The sequence below is a fragment of the Columba livia genome, chromosome 1 (genome assembly GCF_036013475.1).
Source record: "Columba livia isolate bColLiv1 breed racing homer chromosome 1, bColLiv1.pat.W.v2, whole genome shotgun sequence".
NCBI classification, from domain to species: Eukaryota; Metazoa; Chordata; class Aves; order Columbiformes; family Columbidae; genus Columba; species Columba livia.
This window is the reverse complement of record NC_088602.1, coordinates 30087590-30107430: the sequence shown is the minus strand read 5'-3', so window position 1 is coordinate 30107430 and position 19841 is coordinate 30087590. Positions and strand designations below refer to the sequence as shown.

General features: G+C 40.3%; 1 protein-coding gene across 1 annotated transcript; it reads right to left on the bottom strand.

Moving 5' to 3' along the window:
• Positions 1–6949: 6949 nt before the first annotated feature.
• Positions 6950–18284, bottom strand: C1H13orf42 (chromosome 1 C13orf42 homolog). The gene is made up of 3 exons (XM_065053066.1): positions 14080–18284; positions 10619–10766; positions 6950–9800 (listed from the first exon to the last, which is right to left on the bottom strand). The coding sequence occupies exons 1-3, from the start codon at positions 14491–14493 to the stop codon at positions 9559–9561; spliced, it is 804 nt and encodes a 267-aa protein (XP_064909138.1). The 5' UTR covers positions 14494–18284; the 3' UTR covers positions 6950–9558.
• Between the last annotated feature and the right edge of the window lie 1557 nt (positions 18285–19841).

Here is a 19841-nt window from a genome sequence, read left to right as displayed (position 1 = left end):
GCTACCGGAGAAATACGGTTACACTGTAGGAAGAAGGAGGAATAAAACACACTGTGTGCAAACCCGTTTCAGAGGCTGAGAGCAGAAAATTAGAGCACAAGCACAACAGCCTGGGTGTTTCTGGCGGGCTTGCAGGCACAACACAAGTAAACGTCTGAAAGACAAAACTACTATCAGCTCAGCACAGAAAGCAAACTGCCAGATCCAGACAAAAATGAGTGTGAGGCCCAACCTAGGCATGTGTATGCATGCTGGAGAGAGCCAGAAAATCTCTACAAATGTCACCATCCACTCCAGTTTGATATACAGGCCCCAGCGGCCAAGAACTTGACTCTCAGATCTTTTCTGTGCAAACTGTGACATCTCAGACTCACATCAAGAGCTTTCTATATGTTTTGGCTCAGTAGCTGCTCCCAGTTATGTTGGTGGAAGGAACTTCAGATTCACACCAACCTAACAGAGTTTATTTTACCATCTGTCTGTGTTTAGTCTTCATATTAATAATTAAGGCAAGAAATGCAGATTGGGATGGAAATTCTTTCCTGAGGAACAGTGCTATGTGCCACACAAACCACCTCGCAGCCACTGAAACTATTGTTTCAATAATTACTAGTGAGAAAGCTCACTACTCATTTTTCCATAAGCATCAGCATTTCTAGGATGTCCATTGCCATGGGCCTGTTTTTTACCTTTTCTGCTGAACAAGAGCATAACCAAAAAGTAATGGGCTCAGTTAATAACATGCTGTGAAGTTTGTGAGGGTTTTTTGAGCTATAAATGTACTTTCTGTGGTCTGTTAATGAAATCATCCTTCCTGTCAGTGAAACAGGCCCATGGAGAGGTAAGTTGCATGAGCTTCCCCTGATGGAGTTTTTCCCAGCCCACACCACAGCACAGGGTTGTTTACACAGAGGTCCCTTCACTGGCTCAGGAAACTCTTCCAGACAAGGCCATCTCCCTGGAAAGGATCATCAGCATTTAGTGTGGCCTTAGCTCAGAGCTTTTCTCCACCCAAGACAGGAGTGGTGGGTCAGCATCAAGCCAAGAAGGTCTCTGTCAGCCATTCACCACTTTCTAATGCAGGATGTCCAAATGAACAAGCCTGGTTTATGATATGCAAACCACGAAATCCCAGAGGGAAAAGGTGAAGCTGTCAATAGGTTAAAGCCATTATTAACCTCACAGACAAACGCGTCTGTCACCATCAATGTGGGATATCTTTGATTCTTCTGAGTTGTTTCCTGATTTACACTGAGCACAAGAGGCTCAACTTCTACAGGGATATGACTCAGCACTGAATTTTGGCACATGCTGATCAGAATTAATTATAACGGTGAAGTGCAGAGCTGTGGGGGCCCCAATTCTATTGATAATCCTCCTCACCACATAATCAGATTTTAACTCCCTTTGGCCTCATTACAAGAGTCCCCATCCAGGACCAGTACTTCTCTTCTGGACAATAAAATACAAACTTGACTTTTCCTGGGTCTCTTTACCAAAGTTCTCTATAACAAGAGATTTCAGACAGGAATTGATAAATCCATAGTAAAGGGAGGGAAAACTTTAACATATTATACCTCGTGGAATAAAAGGGGAAAAACAGAGCTCTTGAAATGCTAGTTAAAATGTAATGACAAGCCTCTAAAGAAAACAACAATGAGCTCATTTTTGTGTGCATTTGTTTTTTCAATAGCTCTGCTCATTTTGACCCCTGGTTCTACATTCTTTACATCAGTAATTCAAGTTTCCATAAAGAAAACATAGTAAATTTTGAAGACACAATGTAATTAAAGAAAGTTACAAGAAAATAATTTCTGGGTAGTTTGAATCCTTTTAGAACCAATATGGCTAAACTATTGACAGAATAAAGAGGGGAAATTAATGGATCTTATATCAGACTTGAGTGAAAGGCAACTGTTTTTTTGGGGAAAACCACATAACAACTGGCATTTAAACCTGACTTACAAAGCTTTCTATTTAATTTTTTTAAAGTGTTCTCTCACCATATAGTTTCATCTTTAACGGTGATATGGAAGACACTTACCATTGTTTAGCTGCCTACTTGCAGATTCTGCAAGGCAGGTGTTCTCAGGTCTTTGTAGCATCCAAGTTGCTCCTGCTTGTTGCTGTTCTGGCACACCAAATGTGAGTTTCTTTTCTTCTTCCTTTCTTTTTTTACAGTACATCAGTTCTGAATGTCTAGAGGCCATGGTACACAGGACTGAGAGACCCACAGAGAAATACAAATCCCAATGTTTGTCCTTTCACAGCAGAGCAGGGCATATTACTCTGAAGAAAACAAAGATAAAAGCATTTTTGTTGGTCTGAGTCTGAACTAAGTGTTTCAAGGTGAAAACATGAAGCTGTTCAGGAGATGTTGAAGGGAGGGGGTGTTGTTTCTAACAGAGCAGCCTCAGTTTTGAAATCTATAGATTCTGGAGGAGGCTACTCACTTCTTTGAGTGCTGCTGTCAAGCCAGCTCAGACACCCTGCATCTGTATGTGTCTCAGGATATGTCTAGGCAGCCAAGTGCAGTCCATTGCCCGCCCAGCCTCTGGGATGAGGTACTCTCCATAAGTCACATGCCAACTGCACCTGGCAAGTCTGGCGGATCTTTGTCACTGTGAGGCATCACACAATAGGAGAAGTAGAAAGACCAAATACTGTTTTTAAAAAGGCAATGCTTGCACTAAATTTCTTCATACTGAGATCTCTCCTAGGTTATTTCATTTCTTCTCATCTTCTGTTTCCCTTCAGCTCCCTAAAGTTGACAGATGAGCTCCAGATCTACCATAGAGAAACCTGATCTAGTTGAAGATGTGTCTACTCACTGCAGGTGGGTTGGACTAGATGAACTTTGAAGGTCCCTTCCAACCCAAATTATTCTATAATATGATTCTATAATTCTAGTATTCTGCAATAGTGAAGGATATCAGACTCTGATCTTTCATATTTCACTTCAACAGTTCAGAAATCTTTTTCTAAGGAACAGTAAGGGTGGTGGGATATTGCCATATCAGCTTGTCTGTGGAAAATGTGTTGTCATGTGCAAGTATCCCCTGACAGAGGGGTACTTTTGCAAGAGCCTTTTGACTTGCTTCTGTGAACAGAAGAGCAGCAGCAGTTCTCGTATTCACACAACATTCATAGAAATTCTGTTTCCTTAAGTAATTGCACTTCCTGGAATATTATCAACAAATCCTTAGGGGCCAGGTTACATGAGAGCATAAGTAAAAACCGACAGACCTGAAGGAAGACAGCAGCAAGGGCTGTGAAAATCTGACAAAGGTGTGGGACAATTCTTTCTTCCAGAATTATGCCACATGAGGGCTTAAAGTTACTAGGCTGAGAGGCAGACAGACTGGGCTAATTCTGGTCTTCTTGTGAGTTTAATTTAATTCTTAGAAGTGGAGCTGTGTCTGCTCTAGTTTGGCTCCAGACCATCTTTTCCAAAAGCAGTCAGGCACCAGTGCAATTGTCAGAGTCACCTAACTCCCACTGATGCTAGTTACGTGCCTTTTGAAAATCCCACTAAGGGTGACTGTAAATCTGGCCCTGAATATACTCACTTCAGTTTATTCAGCTGTAATTATGGGTCAGCTCTGCTCACACTGGAGTCCTTCCACTGAACTGTTCACTTTCCTGGCACAGCAAAGACCTATATCAACAGGGTCAAAAAATAATTCTGCGTATTGGAAACTGAAAAGTGAAGCTATTGAAGGGTAAGAATGTGATGAATCAGTTCTCTACAATGAAGTGATACTGAAGCTAGCTTTAATTTAGGAACAGCACAGTGTATTTTATTGTTGATCAAACTCCTTCTCCCTGTGCTGGTTCCCATACAAGTATCTGGAGATGACAGCACTGCGTTTGTCAGTTAACAAGAACACAGTATCATACATCAACTCACAAGCAAGCCCAGACTAAAAGCTTGCATGTGAGCAGTCCCAGTGCTGAAGTTATACCTGAGCCTTATTAATGCAGGGAACCTCATTAATCTGAACACTTTGGGACCACACAACCATCTGAACTAATGAAAGCTCCTGTTGTTGATGTGTAATCATAACCAGTGCAAAGACATATTCCTTTTGCTTTTTCCCGTAAATGAGTGTTTTGGCATAAAACAAAGGAAAAAAAAACACAAACAAAAAACCACAACCCAAACAAACTACTACAACAAGACAAACAAAAACAAACAAACAAACAAAACCCCACCAAAACTCAGTAAGTTTAGCATGCATGTACTAAATATAAACATACCCCTGGAAGACACAGGAGCAGCTGATGCAGGAGCAGGTTAGCTTTTGACTAATTGAGCTGCCTGGATTAGCAAATTCTGGAATAATAGCATTACAGGCCCCAAGAAGCTAGAAACCTCATATATTGATTCTCCTGGGCCTTGGAAGGAACATCAAAATCAGGTCAGAAACTCTTAGCTCAGGCATATCTCAAGATTGAACATCTGAATCTTCAAATCCTCTGCTTATTATTTTTTAATCCATCTTCATATTTTCTGTGTCTGATAGTGCATTGTTTCTGGCAATGACATTACTTCGTCCATTTGTTTCCAGACACAATCAGAGCAAATGGTCAGCAGCTCAGACACGATTTATCGAGGTCCCAGTTTCTCCTATGATGTCATGGATATTTATTTCCTAAGGAATCATCTATCTGGAAGAATAAATTCATTTACAAAACTAATGTTAATCGGAAACTGTCGTGCAAATGCTTGTGAATAAAGGACCCTAGAAGTGAATAACAAAAACACACATTGACAAAGCAGGACCAAACACTTCCCTTTCCCTTTCACCCCCAGTTCTCTTGCTGATCAGACAAACAGGAGGGCTGCAGAATAGCTGGGAATTAACTGCCACCGTGTGGCCAAGGGACAGTTTTAGCTACCTTTCTAGAAATCTCCTTCAACAGCTATTGCCCTGACACAAGTGGCATTTCCCAGCATTTACTAGTGAAAGTTTTCTGCTCGATCACACATTTGACTTCAGCAGCACTTGCAGTGCCTCCCTAGCACTGGCCATAGGCTTCTTGGTGAGGTCTTCCTCCCTTCTCAGTCTCGCTTTAATAAAAGGGTGGAACATATAACTTTTGATTCCATCAATTCTTTTTATATTTTCTCTGATAGGTCACCTCATCTTCTGACAGGGGTCACAGTATCATAATCACTGTGCCATTCAGGAAATGGTGCCTGATTTTGCCTTAAAAAGGATGGATAATTTTTTAATATGATAAGCCTCTTAGTAGAAAAGTTTTTGCCATGCACTAGATTACTGCTAATCAAGTAACAGGCTCTAATCTCTGCTGTTCAGCCTGGTCTGAAGCAGCCAGTCTCATATGTTCTGATTTGTCCTCAAAATTCTTTCAGAACAACATGTTTTTCTAGCTGCTGAACTCAGGATAAGTCAAGACCCATTCCACTGACTTGATGCAACTTGGTTCCCCTGAACACATACTGCTGTGACTGGTTGGGTTTGTGCTGCTTTCATGTCCTTGTGGGACTGTTCCACCATGGAAACGGAAGAGGTGCTCTCCTGAATTTGCCCAAAGAGAACTACAAACTGGTCCTACAACTGTGAAAATTTTGAAGACATCCACCAGGTGTTAATATATTATTTTTAATACACCTCACTCATTCTGGAGCAGCTGATAGCTATATATCTTTGCTATGCATTACCCTGGAGGACTTCCTGCATTACTTAATGCAGTGCTGACACCTTCTGCCTTCATTGTAACTTTATGGCACTGAAAGATTCAAACCTGAGTGCACATCTTGTCCAGCTGCCAACTTTCCATTAGCTGGCTATATTTCTTCTATTTCTGCCAAAGACGCTTACACTTTCAGTTCACTTACATGCATCATGATTATATCGAATTGCTCAACACAAAAGGACAAAATTACTATTTCTCCAACAGACTTAATCTCTCTCCAGTTACTGGATTCTTGTACACAGTGTCTTTGGTTTCTCATGGATAGATGTGGACGAAATTCATAGCCAGAGCCCCTTCAGAACTAGTGCTCAACAATGACACTAGCTAGAGGAATCTGAAATACCCCAATACTTCAGCTGAGCTGAATTTGAAACAACAAAATAAGAGATGGTCTCCTAAAGATCTTGCCTATTACTCCAATGCACTCTGGGAAAGAGCTTTTGGGGATCAGTGCTGCGGTAATGCTCACACACAGTGGCCTTGATCAATAGAGCTCCTAGTTTATGTACTTCATTATCAGGGCCTGGGGGCATGGCTGAAAGAGCTCATTAATAACCTCTGAAAGACATCTAGGTCATACAGAGCTCTGCTGGTCATTATAATAATAATTCGTCTGTATGATTTGCATTGTCAGAGCACCTATAGTAGGTTCTTAACTTCAATGTTTTAATGCCTAAAAATAACTACACATTGCAGGAAGGTCATTTAGATGGCCTAACCAAGGCAGATAGAGCCACTTTAGTGTCAGTGCAGAGTGCTCTGCCTCCAAAGGCCCTGAACGAATAATTCAGACCAGCCGAGGAGCATCTTTGTGGGACTGCTCGTGGAAACTATGTAGAAATCTGCCAAGAGTGAGCTGCTGTTAGGCAGAGGCACAGTTCTGTCCCAGGGCAATGCAGAGGGTGCTGCCATCCACACTAAACCCTTCTCCGAGGAGGCAGCTAACACTGGGGATGGAAATACTTCCCTTTCTTCTCTCCTGCTCCCTTTCTGCTCAACTGCCTTGTTCTAGCACAGGTAGCACAACACCCAGGTTCTGGGATGAACCCTCAGCTCCCATCTCCCCCAAGAGTGTCCTGAGATGCTAGGGCCACTCTCCATAGGCCTGTTAGAGCTGAGCCACAGCCAGTGAGGAGATCACAAGGGTTAATATGCTAAGAGAAGGAAGATGCCTGCATTTATGGGATAGACGGTAGAAAATGTTCTCAGAGAAAAACTGCTTTATTTTACTTGCTTAATAAATTTTTTCTAAGATGATGACAGACTTGAAGATAGCTTTGAGAAATGGAAGAAACAACCAAAACCAACAAAACACAGAATCCAAACCAAATTTACAAATATTTTTTCACCCCTTTGTCTCTTATTCATTACAGCAAACACATATTTCACACTGGAGTTTGTATGCTGGACAGCAGGGGGAACCTTATCCTCTGTCACAGCAGATCACCAGAGATCTCTCCATTTTACAAGGACACACAAGAAGCCACAGGGAAGGTCAAACATGCTGAAGCAATCTGGTTCTGCATAACACAATGCATCCTTAAAACAATACCAAAAGATTAGCTACTGCAGTGAGTAAAACCTTGGCACTATGAACATGGAGCACAGACCAGGATAGAACACTGTTGGAATAATGGTCTTCTTCTTTCATCAGTATTTTAATTATGCACATGCCTGATTTTGTTACAGTAACTCAAAAAGACAGTGAGGTTTTCTGTCAGCATCCATTCATGTTGCAGGTTCTAGTAGCAGAAAGGTGACCACACATTCAGTAAAAATATTCCTCGGCAACTTCAGTATGAGATTCTGCTTGGAGCGGGGTTTCAGGGTGACACAATTGCCAAAAATGTGCAGGTTTTGGCCTTAAATGTTCTTATGTCAAAGGCAGAACAGTTTTAAATACGGTTATGGTGTTCAGTTCAGGGCAGGCAGGACTGGGGAGGTACAAAGGCAACAACACTACCTGTATAGTGAAAACAGACTAAGTATGAGAAGCACCAACAGAAGGGAAGCAAAACCTGGACCTTAATTTAAACTCTTCATGAAGATGTATGAATGATGGCAGTTAGACAGGTCATTTTGAAGAGGATACAGACTAGAAAAAGGGTGGCAAAAGCACCTCCAGAATTAAAGCGGTACAGAAAGAACTTACCCTCCCCTTCACAAACACCACTAGAAAAAGAAACAAAATGTTTTAATCAAACAGGAGATGCCAGTTCTGAATGGAGGACAATGTGGTTTTTTGGCACTCTCCTATCTCATGACAGAAAGTGTCCCACATCAGTGAGATCCAAGAGAGGTACTTCCACCCTGTGGCAGAAATGCTGTTTGAACAACTTGGTCTCAAACACTAGGAAGAAAAATCAGCAAGAATTGCCACCTGCCAAATGTTCTGTGTGGTGAACACAAAGGTTATGGAGATTATGGTGTATCAGATAGGTTATATTGATGGCCAGTGCCTTAGGAAATTTATCCAAGCCTGTGGACACAAAAACTACTGAACGCAGAAACAAGAAACTGCCCGTGAATCACCAGCTGGTCATACCAGTGCTGCAATGATCCATCTGCCACAGTGAACCACCAAATGAATATCAGATGAAAACAATCAGAGACAAAGCATGAGCTGGGGGATATGGCTCAGACTGATGCCTGTGATGGAAATGGTATTCACCTATCTGAAGGGCTATAGAGTAGTATTTCCATAAGGGCCTAGATCCTTCTCACTTTCTATGCTTTTTTAAATTGCTGTACTTCAGTAAAACTGGCAGAGTATGGGGTATTCCAAGTATCACATGAAAGGTATGTCACCTCTAAGATGAAAGAACCTGAAGAGGAACATTTCTAGACTGCATTCTTCCTAATATGTAGTCTTTAATGATGAAGTAGCAGAATTCCAAACATTGGGTATGATCTAATGCTGATGCAGTGGTTCTTTCTGCAAATTGTCTTCTGCTCCGCCTTTGTTCCAATTTATTCACAAAGTGTTCTTCTCCAAAACATTAAGCTTTTCCAGTGTATACTGGGGTGCCTAGTTCGGCAACAGGGTGTTAAAACAGATGAAAACCAACAGGTGGTGTAACCACATGAAAAAGTGTTGCATACATTTGTGCATGCAGTGAATCCCTTGATGCTTGATGTTGTATCCCAGGACAGAAACATTCCCAATAGCAAACGGAGTACAAGATAGCTTTTTTTTTTTTCAAAACACACTGGAGCAACTCCTCCAAACACAGGTTTCTAATGCTGATTCCCTCATTGCAGCTTTTTCTGCTTATACCACAGTCTGCTTGTACCTCAGTGCTGCTGTATACTCTCGGATCACAGAGTCAATGATGGCACACACATTTTTTCTCATGCAAAAAGAGAAAGAAGGAAATTCTGGTTCACTGCTCTGAAGTTGAAAACACTGGTGCAAAAGCTCCAACATACTAGCTGACTTGCTTTAATTGCTTTGCAGTACTGGAGTCACAAGAAAAAATACTGCACCAGGGAGTCTCTGAATCATTGCTTTCAATAACAATACTAGAAAAAATGCTTGTCACGTCGGAGTTCTCCCCAAGTTGAATGACAAAGCAGTAGTGTTAGGCACAATGAAATTGGTGAGTTAAACCCTCATACGAGTCCAGTGTTGGAATAGCAATGGCTTGAAATATGTCCCAGACAAAAAACCCTCGGTGACCACACACATCACTTATAGACTGTAAGAGCTGGGTCAAACATTAAATAAATAAATAAATAAATAAATAAATAAATAAATAAATAAATAAATAAGGCATCAAGTCTTCAATGCCCTATTTCATATATTCTGTCTTCAGCTGAAGAGAGAATATTCATTCAATATTCTTTTTTACGTGTTTTGGGCTTAAATTTTAAAGTGCTATATGCCCCTTCCACAGCTTTGGGCAAATACATAGGATGTCTTTCCAGCTTTTTCCTAGAGCCAGTTGTTCTTCTCTGGCTGTTTCTTTGAGACTGACTTGCAGCCTTTGCTGTTTGAGCAGTATCTTCCGAGTATCTTCGGGGAGCACGAAGGATCCAGTTTGAATGTAAACTGTGTTCGCTTGTGCTGGTAGCAACTGAAAGACGGAAGATAATCCAGTGTTAACAGTTTGCCAGTGATATTTTTACATGCACAGTGAGAGAACAGGGTGCCTGCTGGGTCCTTCCTGAAGATAATGCTGAGAAACCCACCTGGTTTCACTGCAGGACATTGCTTGGGTGGGTTTCATACTATCTAATATTTCAATGCCTGCAGTGTAAATACATATGTCAGAGCCAGTCAGTCCCTTTATACACACTTTTAGGGCACAGCTAATCTGACCTGTTGCTGATATCCATCTTAGCCCAAGACAATGGAGAGAAATTTCTGTTTCTCTTCACTGATCATACAGGATAGATGGCGAGCTCAAACAGGCACATCTTCATTTAGTTAGGAAATGCCATCCTTTCTGAGGGAAATGTACCACTAGTTGGCCTAATCTCCAAATTTTTTTTTTTTTTTTTTTTGCTATTTGGAGGGAAAACATCCAGGCATTTCTCAACCAGCAAAATGAAAATCAGATTAAGAAAAAAAATCTATTTTTTTTTTAGATGTCCTCCAAACACAGCTTGGGGTAGAGATGCAAGGGTGGAATTCAGCCCTGGGCAGAAGCACTGTTCTAGCACTACACATGCTACATCTGCTCCTGTAATGGCCACATGTAAAATAGTTGCACCCTTTCAACAGGGAACAAGCAATATATTGCTGTAGTTTCACACACTGCATGTAATAGTCCTAGATTTGGGAAACAAAACTTGGAGGAAAACTGTGTCTATTAAATAGGCAAATGTGCCACTCCTCCCTCGGCCCTCTGCACACCAAAAGAAATCATATTTTGGCTGGTTTATACTTCACCATCAAAATCAACATCCACGTTTGGCAAATCCACATCAGGAACTCTTCGCCACCTCTCTGAATCCAGGTCTGCAATAACTGAGTCGAAGAAAGCTATTGCTTCTCTGACATCTGAACTGGCCTGTGGGCCTTTTCTCTCCATGGATGCCTGTTGATCAGATGGGGGTTGGAAAGTTAGCCAAGGGCTGGGCACAATGACTTCTTAATGAGCAAACTGTATAAGGAAGCTGCAAAAAATGTATTTGATTGAATACTTCAAGCTGTCAGAAAAGGACACAGGTCCAGATTACTCCACAGTTTGTAGTCATCAAAGAAAGTGGGACAGCCACCTAACAAACGTCCATCTGGTTACACGCTCAACACCAAACATCTTCCACTTGGGCACTGCTAGCCAGGTGTTATAAAATCCCTCAGAATCACTGTATCAGAACATTTAATTAGGTGGTTAAGAGACAGCTGGGCTTTGTGACCAAATTTATTCTACCTAGTGGTAGGCACCTAATGATACACACATTAGAAATGTAGTCATGCAGGGTTCCTTCTGTAATTAATGCAGGGCTTGAGTACCTTCAGAAGATGAGTCAGGCCTCAGGTAGGCTGAATTCCCCTCTGCAGGCAGCTCTTTTAGCTGCAGAGGGATTGTGGGGTAACTCGGATACTAATTTAAGCATCTTATTAAAATGACTAGGTTAGGTGAAATGAATTCAGATCTAAATTGCTAAAGTCTTTTTGAAATGGAAAAGGACTGTGAGTGTTAAAATATGAGTCATTCAACACTGTGATAATTCCCACAGGAAAGCCACAGGGTTTACAATTAGGAGCCTATCTTGATAAAAAAGCAAATGCCTGTCTATAAATGCTGAAGCAGTCATAAAGCCTCGGTTAGCAATTCTGTAGTCCCATGTGGGATGAATATTTCCTGCCAGGCTCTAGCTAATGAAGGGCTGTATACTTTCTCTGCCGGTCCAAGCTAGGTGTATTACCAGGCAGCAATACCGAGACAATATGAATACTGCCTTGGGTTTCAAACACGCAAGCAAAAGGTACCTGCTGTATCACATCTCTGAAGGACCAACTTGCTTCCCATTCTGTGGAGGAAGAGAGATGAGCTAGCTTATTGTCCTCCTGACATTATGGGTTGACTGACAACCTCACAAGTATTAAAAGGTAACTGCTACCACACATAGACTGAAAATAGTGACTGCTACTATGACTAGGCCCTTACTGGTTAAAAGACATTTTAAATAAATGCCTATGTACTTCCAGCATCTGAGACACCTCTCTGTTCTTATCTCTCACTAGACCAAATTGGCAAATTTTGAATCCAGTCAGCCTGCAGTCTGGCCCCAGCAGTCTGACGATTAAACTTCCCATGAGGACAGGGTTGTCTTGGCAAAGTACCTTCCCATTAATCATGCAGCAGGTAGGAGAAAGAAGTGCATTTCCACTGACGTGTAATTTAACAGAAACAGATAGTTAGGAACAAAACCATTGAAGCCTGTTGATAAGATGAACCTTGAAATCTGTGAACATAAAATTTGTAGTTAGGAAGTAGAGTATTCTGGCTATTCTAGAAGTCTTCTTTACCTTTCTCTAATTTTTGCAAAGCCAGGGCTGTGCAGCTGTGACCTTGCCATTTGTGTTGTCGGGAACGACTCATATGGGTGCCATATCCTGCTGATGTTCTTGTCTGTTCCCAAGGGGATGGCTGGTGGACATTGTGTGCCAGCCAGTACCAGGGCTGTTCATACATAAGAGCTAGCTGGCCACAGTCAGAGGACAGAAATCTTAGCCTCAGCCTGTGGGAGATTCACCTGTTTGCCAAACCCAGGTTAAGCTTTTGGCATTTTTCTTAAGTGGTATTTTCAGTGGCAAATCTCAGAAATTCACAGACCTGCATGAAGCCTACTTGTCCAGCAACTATCTCCCAGCCTCCTGGTCCATGGTTTTAGCACCCTTTTGCACTCATTTTTTCCCATCTGGCTGATGGTCAGTCATGTACCGCTCTGCTACGTCACTGCTCAGCTCATCAGGGAACTGGAATGCTGTAAATCTCCACTGCCTCAAGCCAATCTTTGTGTGACAGTGCACAAAGTCAATTCATAGACTGTATCTATAGTGTGGAGATTCATCTCCTGGCACCACCAGATGATTCTCCTATATATCAGTCATTCTCCTTGTATGTTTCTCTGGCCCTAAATAGTAATGTCTTTATAAAATCTTCTCCAGCCCACTGACCTGAGTATTGTTTCCTACTATTATTCCTACCTTCTGAGAACCACCATTCAAAGCATTAAAAAGATGACATAAAACCCAATAAAACCAAGAGAAATTTTCCCCGATTGAATGGGTATTAGATTAAAACATAAAATTAAAAAACGTGGTACCTAGCCCTATACATGTGAGCCTTGTCCTTTGAATAAATAATGCCTGCAACAGAGCTTCAGCTTCACCCATTCCGACATTCTGCTGTGATAGAATGTCAAAATGTGGCAACAACTTTTTTGTAAAGTCTACCTGGTCTAATCAGTAAGTCAGCCATACATCCCTTCTTCTCACCATCCCCATTAATATCCAGTTTAAAGACTGCACTGGGTAACCTGTCAGTCTGCTGCCAAAGTCATGTTTCTGGTTGTGTTACCTAAACAGATCATCCCACCTGCTGCAATCCTTTCCTTTGTCCTCACTAAATCAAGTCCAGAGTCATATTAATGACTGAATTGTCTAGAAACACGCAATTTATAAACCACAACCAGAAGGAATCTTTACAATGCATTTCTCTCTAGAATACATAGACAGTCTGTACCAAAGATGATATTGGCTATTTTTGTGGTATCATTACAGTAAAAGGTGAAGAATTACAGTCTCAAAATAACTGCCAACTTATTAAGAAAGTAACCCTTAAAAATTCCTCATAGCCTACAGGTTAACAGTAGAGCTTGCACTGGTGATAAACATATCACTGATAAGCTATCTGACCAGACAGAAAAAATCCTGTTTGTTTCAATGAATTTACAATTATTTTGTGTAAATAATTTTATGCCAATAAAAAGGCTGCCAGTAAACTTAGGGATTACTGTGCCTGTCAGTCATTAACAGCTATAAATAACCATAGTGAAGAATTCTGGGGCACTTAAGTAGCCTGTCAGAGTATCAAGAGAACAGCTTGCTCTTTCGTAACATGTTTTCAGATACTTCCCATACTCTCATACTTCTTTCCTTCTCCTATTTTCTCCCACCTCACACAAACATAGATATATATATTTCTTTCCATGCCCAGTCATGCATACTTGATTTCACACTACTCAGAAAGAATCTTAAGGTATTTAGCAACATTTTAAATGATGTAACAGTAAAAAGCCAAACAGCTGAGACCAATAAAGTACAAAAACAACAGAGGCCATACAGGTAATTGCTCACGGTTTAAGAACAAGTACATGGCAAAAGTTCTTAGGAATTACCTTAGAAGACTCTTTGGAAGGAAGTGGAAGAAATGACTTCTTTCCAGTTTTGGATGATTTTGTGGATGTTGGGGAATCTGCAGCCATATGCATGGATTTCAAGTTCTTGATGTTGTCAAGGTATTTTTTCCTCAAGGCTAACAGATCCTGTAAGTACTTCAAGCAGTCCTGAGTCTTAGAGTACATCCAGTCTCTGTCGTCCTCTTTTGGCTGAAAGCAAGAGTCAATGCTGGTTGTACTTTTGCATTTTTTTAGTGTTTCACTAATTTTTTCTTGCTCACCTCCAAGGACATACATAGAAGTGCTGCGGATCAATCTCACTGCAGAACCTGTGCCATCACAGTAAGGGATGTCATCTGTCAGATTTCTTCGGTGGGAGTTGGGGTGAAATATAGAGTGGATCTTTTTGAACATAGTGTATAACTTCTTGCCCTCTATACCTTTTCTCTTTCAGTTCCTTAATTTAACCCTAGATCTGGTAATCAGCAGGTATAACTCAGATAATTTTGCCACTTACTGTATTATCCTTCCAGCTGCTTTCACTCTAACACGGTATGAAGAACATGATGATAACATAGAAGTGTGTTTTCTATTCCATTTGTGTCACTGACATAGCTTTATCCTTTCCTGGCTTTAAAATATAGCACGGGAGGTCAAATATCATCCTTTGACCGGTTATTTGACTGCTGCTCCCCGTAAAAACCATCAGCATCCAGGCAGCAGTTCCCCCTCCCGCGGCCGCTCCTCCCGCTCCCCACCCCCGCGGTGCCTCCGCCGGCCGGCTGGCGCTGACCGTGGTGCTGAACTGCTCCCGCCCGCTCTCCGCCCGGCGTCCGGCCGCCTCCCGCCGTGCGGACCCGCAGTCCCGCGGGCCTCTGCAGGATGCTCTTGGGTTTTTGGTTTTGTTTCGTTTTGGTTTTGTGTTTTTTTCTTTTTTTCTGAAGAGCTTCCTGGGATCAGCTTGGACAGGTACAAAAGTCTGAGTGGGGAAGAACAGTTTCTGTCTAGTGGAGTTCAGCTGCTGAAAGAAGTCGCTCAGGCTTTCACCCGATGGTAACCAGAAGATGGCTACGGCTACCTGATACCACAGCACTACTAGGAACAAGGTGGATTCAGATGTCAGGCTCTATTACACTCAATCCAAAGATGCCCTGTGTAAGGGATGCTGTAAAGTAAAACACTCTTCCAAACACTCATCTGGCAAAATAGTGCAGACAGAAACCAATACATTTGTATCTTTCCATGTTAGTTTTTATCCCAGATTAATGTAAGAACATTTAATACAGTGGTTTTGATGACTAGCTTTTGGCTGAAAGCTACTGAGAACATGGACTATTATTGGCATATTTGAGCATTGCTAGTATTTGTGACCATGACAACACGATGTATGCTTTAGAGATAAGTAGAGAGTGAATTTGGTCAGTTCTCACTACTAAGACAGTCAACAACTTTTTAAAAGCAAGCAGGAATATCCAGATTTACCATGTTCAAAAGCACTTTCATAATTCGTCCTGCTCAAGCATTGAGTACTTGGGAAAATAATTATTTTGAAAGCCCATAGATATCACCCCACAGACTCTACAGAGAAAATTTCTGCTAATGCCACTGGAAGTGTCAATTGAATGTTTAAGCATCCTAAGATCTCAACAGGAAAGATAGGTTCTAATATAAATTTGTATCCATTTCCTCCAGAACTCTGATTTACAGGATAATAAACATATGCTACAACATCTTAAAACATACACTTAGATTTGCTACACTGGATACTGGTCCTCAATTATAGACTCTATAGTGAGCCTCAGAAAGGCACTCTAAGTGACATCATAGTCATGAAACCTGTTATTCAAGAAAATCAATGGGAGCTTTAGGAATTATTGACAAAGAGTTGAGTCAATAATGTCAATGGGAACTCCACTAAGCAACTGCTTTCAAGATCAGACATTCCCTTTCAATAGCAGATTGATTTCTAAGCTCATCTGGACTTATAAAGAGCTACAAGGTAAAGAGAAAAAAAAAAAAAAAAAGACAAAACAAACAAACCCACAAACAAACAAAAACCACCAGCGAACTACCAAGATTCTGTTCATGAAATCACAGAAAAAGATACGTCTGTGAAGAGTATATCTGATCATGTATACCGCAATTTGAAACCATTTCATATGGGCCATAGTTTTTTCTACCCTGCTTCAACTATGTTTTTAAAACATAAGCTGACATCTCACTGATTTAAAAAAAGCTTTCAGGCTCTTAAGAGGGTTCTCAATTTCAAGCATATTCATTCCCAAGATTTAAAAAAGCTTGCTGGGCCACTTTAATTCTGTGCCAACATATGTGTGGTTCCCATTGTTCATGGTGGTGTTAAAATAAAGAAGGATTAATAAACACATGAGACAATACAGTAGCTGCATTTTATGCTAGAATTTCATTTGGAGTAATAAAGAGTCATTTACAATTATTTCAGACATGAATAATTTCTTCTGTGCTTTGGTTACAGGCAGTGGGAATATATAATCTTCCTTTCCTGTTGTAAAAATGAATATTAATTTCTTTTCTTCAGAGTACCTACCGTAATTTAAATAGCTCCATGGATTTTAAAAGTTAAAGGACAAAATAATTGATATATTTAAAGGTCACAAATGTCTCTACTGTGTTTTGTGAGAACAGGAATGCCCTATGTCTTCTCAAAATATTTTCCTATAATGCATTTGCATCGAAAGATGTTTCCTGAATAGTGCTGTCTTGATAGTCAAACTCTGGTCCCCATATACCTGTAAGTGGCCCCATGTAAGTAAACAGCAGGGCAATTATAATTCAGCCACCACAGATCACAGGTCTCTTCCCCAGTGTTACTGCTGGGGACTGAATATGCTACTGTTATCTAAGATGGCTGGTAATTAAAAACCAGGTCTTATTCAGGAATTATTTCCTTCTGCACTAAGACACTCATCAAATGACAAATCGGGTTGAAGAAGAATATTTAGTCTGTTGATTCAAAGTACCAAATTCACAGGCAGCTATTAAATCATAAATAAAGACCTCCCAAAGAAGGAGCTTGTGAGAAGCAGATCAAATAGACCACACTAATCAAATAGACCACACTAAAAATTTAATGGCATCTAAGATTACTAACTTTGACAAGGCAAAGCACATACCTTGTTTGCTCATTTGGCTACTTGAATCTGAATTCACTTACTCAATATTTTTTTCTTTTAAGTGACTTTTTTTTTTCTTTTTCTCCTTTTCCTTTTCCTTTTCCTTTTCCTTTTCCTTTTCCTTTTCCTTTTCCTTTTCCTTTTCCTTTTCCTTTTCCTTTTCCTTTTCCTTTTCTTCTTCTTCTTCTTCTTCTTCTTCTTCTATGATTTCTTTCAGTGTTTCTGTTTGCTCTGTAGCTAGCATAGTGGTCTGTATTCCATAGACCACCACTCAATCACTCCCAAAACTGCTTTTGTTATTTAGCCCTGGCATTCCAGCAGTTCCTGAGCCATTATGACTGGGTAGAAAAATCAAGTTAGAAAATCCAATGTACACATTCTGTTTAACTGTATTAACTATACAGCAGTTCCCCATAAAATCAGATGTATAGATAGATACAATTAAAAGAAAAGCACACCTTTTAACTTTTCCACAATAACTTATTTGTCAAAATGCATTGTTATCCCCAGAATACCATGCTATCATGTATACAAATCTATCTACTTGATTGTTACATTTCACCCAAGTGACTGGTACAAAGGAATGTCAAATCATCCTTGAAACAAACTAAAGCTCTGGTGTCAAAGAAGAAAAATTTTGACTAACTCTAGATGACAAGGTATTCTTTCTGTATCATAAAGTTTTATCAAGCTGGTTTATCTCATTCAGAATAATATACTTTATTATATTTTAAAAATTAAAGTGAAACCACTCTGCTTTTAAAGAAAAAAAAAAATCACACATAAAATATGTGAGTGGACAGTAAAGTCATTGAGCCTTGTGTTATTTTAGATAATTCAGAAACTAAAGTGCAGTTGTCAATCTCTGTTTAACTCTGCTGTGTCTATACAGCTACGTAAAAGAGCAGATTGCTTGGAGAGAGCTAATTGAAACAGTCCAAACAAGAAAAAGAGCAAACAGTCACAACAAGTATTTACTGAAACTACACTTTGCTCCCTAGTCACTTACTATTTATCACTTTGTATATTCCGTTGAAGTTCTGCAAAGACACACAAAAAATGCACAATGTCCTAGAGAAAAGAGAAAAGAGAAAATCAACAGATGCAGCAATGCTGAGACAACAGCTCAATACTAAAGAAAAAGAACATCCCAAAGTTTGATACACATATATGGTGGTTACAATGACATTTACCGTTTCAAAAACCATACATATTTGAAAAGATTAGATGGTGGGGCATTTCCAATACACAAATTAGATGCTGAATATCAGTGCTTTTAGTGAAACTTTGTAGTGGCAATACCACAGGACTCCTACCTTTCATGGACTAAAAGGCAAGGTGGAAGAAGAACAGACCTTGTTATCAAGCAAAGAAGAATCCTCAGGAAAGGTTGTTGCTTCTCTTTCAGACCATGAAGGTAACAGTCTGGAAGACTTCTGCCTCCCCAGAACTGGTATCAGCAACTGCTTGATATTCTTCATCTTTTGGGAAGTTCTTAAAATACGGGAAAGGAGAGCAATTTTGATACTATGCATTTAATATAGCTATGATTGCTTCTCTGAGGCATGAAACTGGAGAGAGGAGTTTCCCAAGAACGAAGATAAAGATCTGTGCTTCAGCTGATTTAGATGTAAATGCAGTTAAATCCAGATGTGTTGCCCCTGTCAGATTTAACAGTGAGTTTTTTTTTTTATGAGTACGCGCTTGAGCCATGCTGTCACCCGGGCAACACTGGCCTGCAAAACTAACTGAGTCAGAAAATCAAGGCTTCTGTCAAAGGATTAATAGAATTTTTTGTAAATTTGGTGCATCATCTTTTAATCTAACCTAAATTTGAATCCAAGTATTTCCATCTGACTTAGACCCTGCATATTCTCCATAAATTTTCACCGCATGCAAAATTTGCATTCATTGAATAGGTTTTGTTGCAGCATAAGCACTGATTGCGACCAGCCAAAGTAGTGATTGCATTCCTATGAGGCATGAGAAGATAAAGAAATGCCATTCATGTAGAGAAATTCTTAGGACATGATTATGCAAATGAGACATCAGTCAATATTTTGTTGTTGTTGTTCTTACCCTGACGTCACTGTCAGGAAGTTTAATCTGCATCCTCTGACAAAGCAATCAAATGCGCTTCAGTGAAACACCCTCTTCTTTAGAGCTCTCTCTATAGCTGTTTTCTGGCAGCTTTTTCAGAGGGTGAGAGGTTACCACACTTATCCCCTGCTGTATCTAGCCTCCTCTTTCCCTTTGTTCCTTGAATAACCTCACTGTCATTAAAAACTCCATCTCTGTGACAAGTTTGACAGGGGAACTTTGTATTGTCTTCTGTCACACAGGGTCAAGGGACAACCAGTTGGTCTTGCTTGCTTCATTGGAAGAATTCATGTCCTTTTTTAATAGAAACATTGTTAGGATCTTTCAAAGCTTTGTTAGTCTTTGTTGGATTAGTTATTTTCTCACCTCTTAAGTCTTTTGTTCCAAAGATGGCTGAAGAATTACTGCGATGTCTACCTTGTTGCCTGTCACATTCATCACCCATTGATAAAGTCTTTGCCAGGAGAATGTGATAAATAGCTAAGATTCCTCATGATAGCTCAATGAGAA

What these genes read in the sequence shown, in the direction of transcription:
- C1H13orf42 (XM_065053066.1), bottom strand. Translation starts at nt 14,493, where the DNA reads ATGTTCAAAAAGATCCACTCTATATTTCACCCCAACTCCCACCGAAGA. An exon ending in CTTCCAAAGAGTCTTCTAAG is followed by an intron (nt 10,767 to 14,079) that starts GTAATTCCTAAG and finishes TCTGATCAACAG; the next exon opens with GCATCCATGGAGAGAAAAGG. An exon ending in CGTGGATGTTGATTTTGATG is followed by an intron (nt 9,801 to 10,618) that starts GTGAAGTATAAA and finishes TCCGTCTTTCAG; the next exon opens with TTGCTACCAGCACAAGCGAA.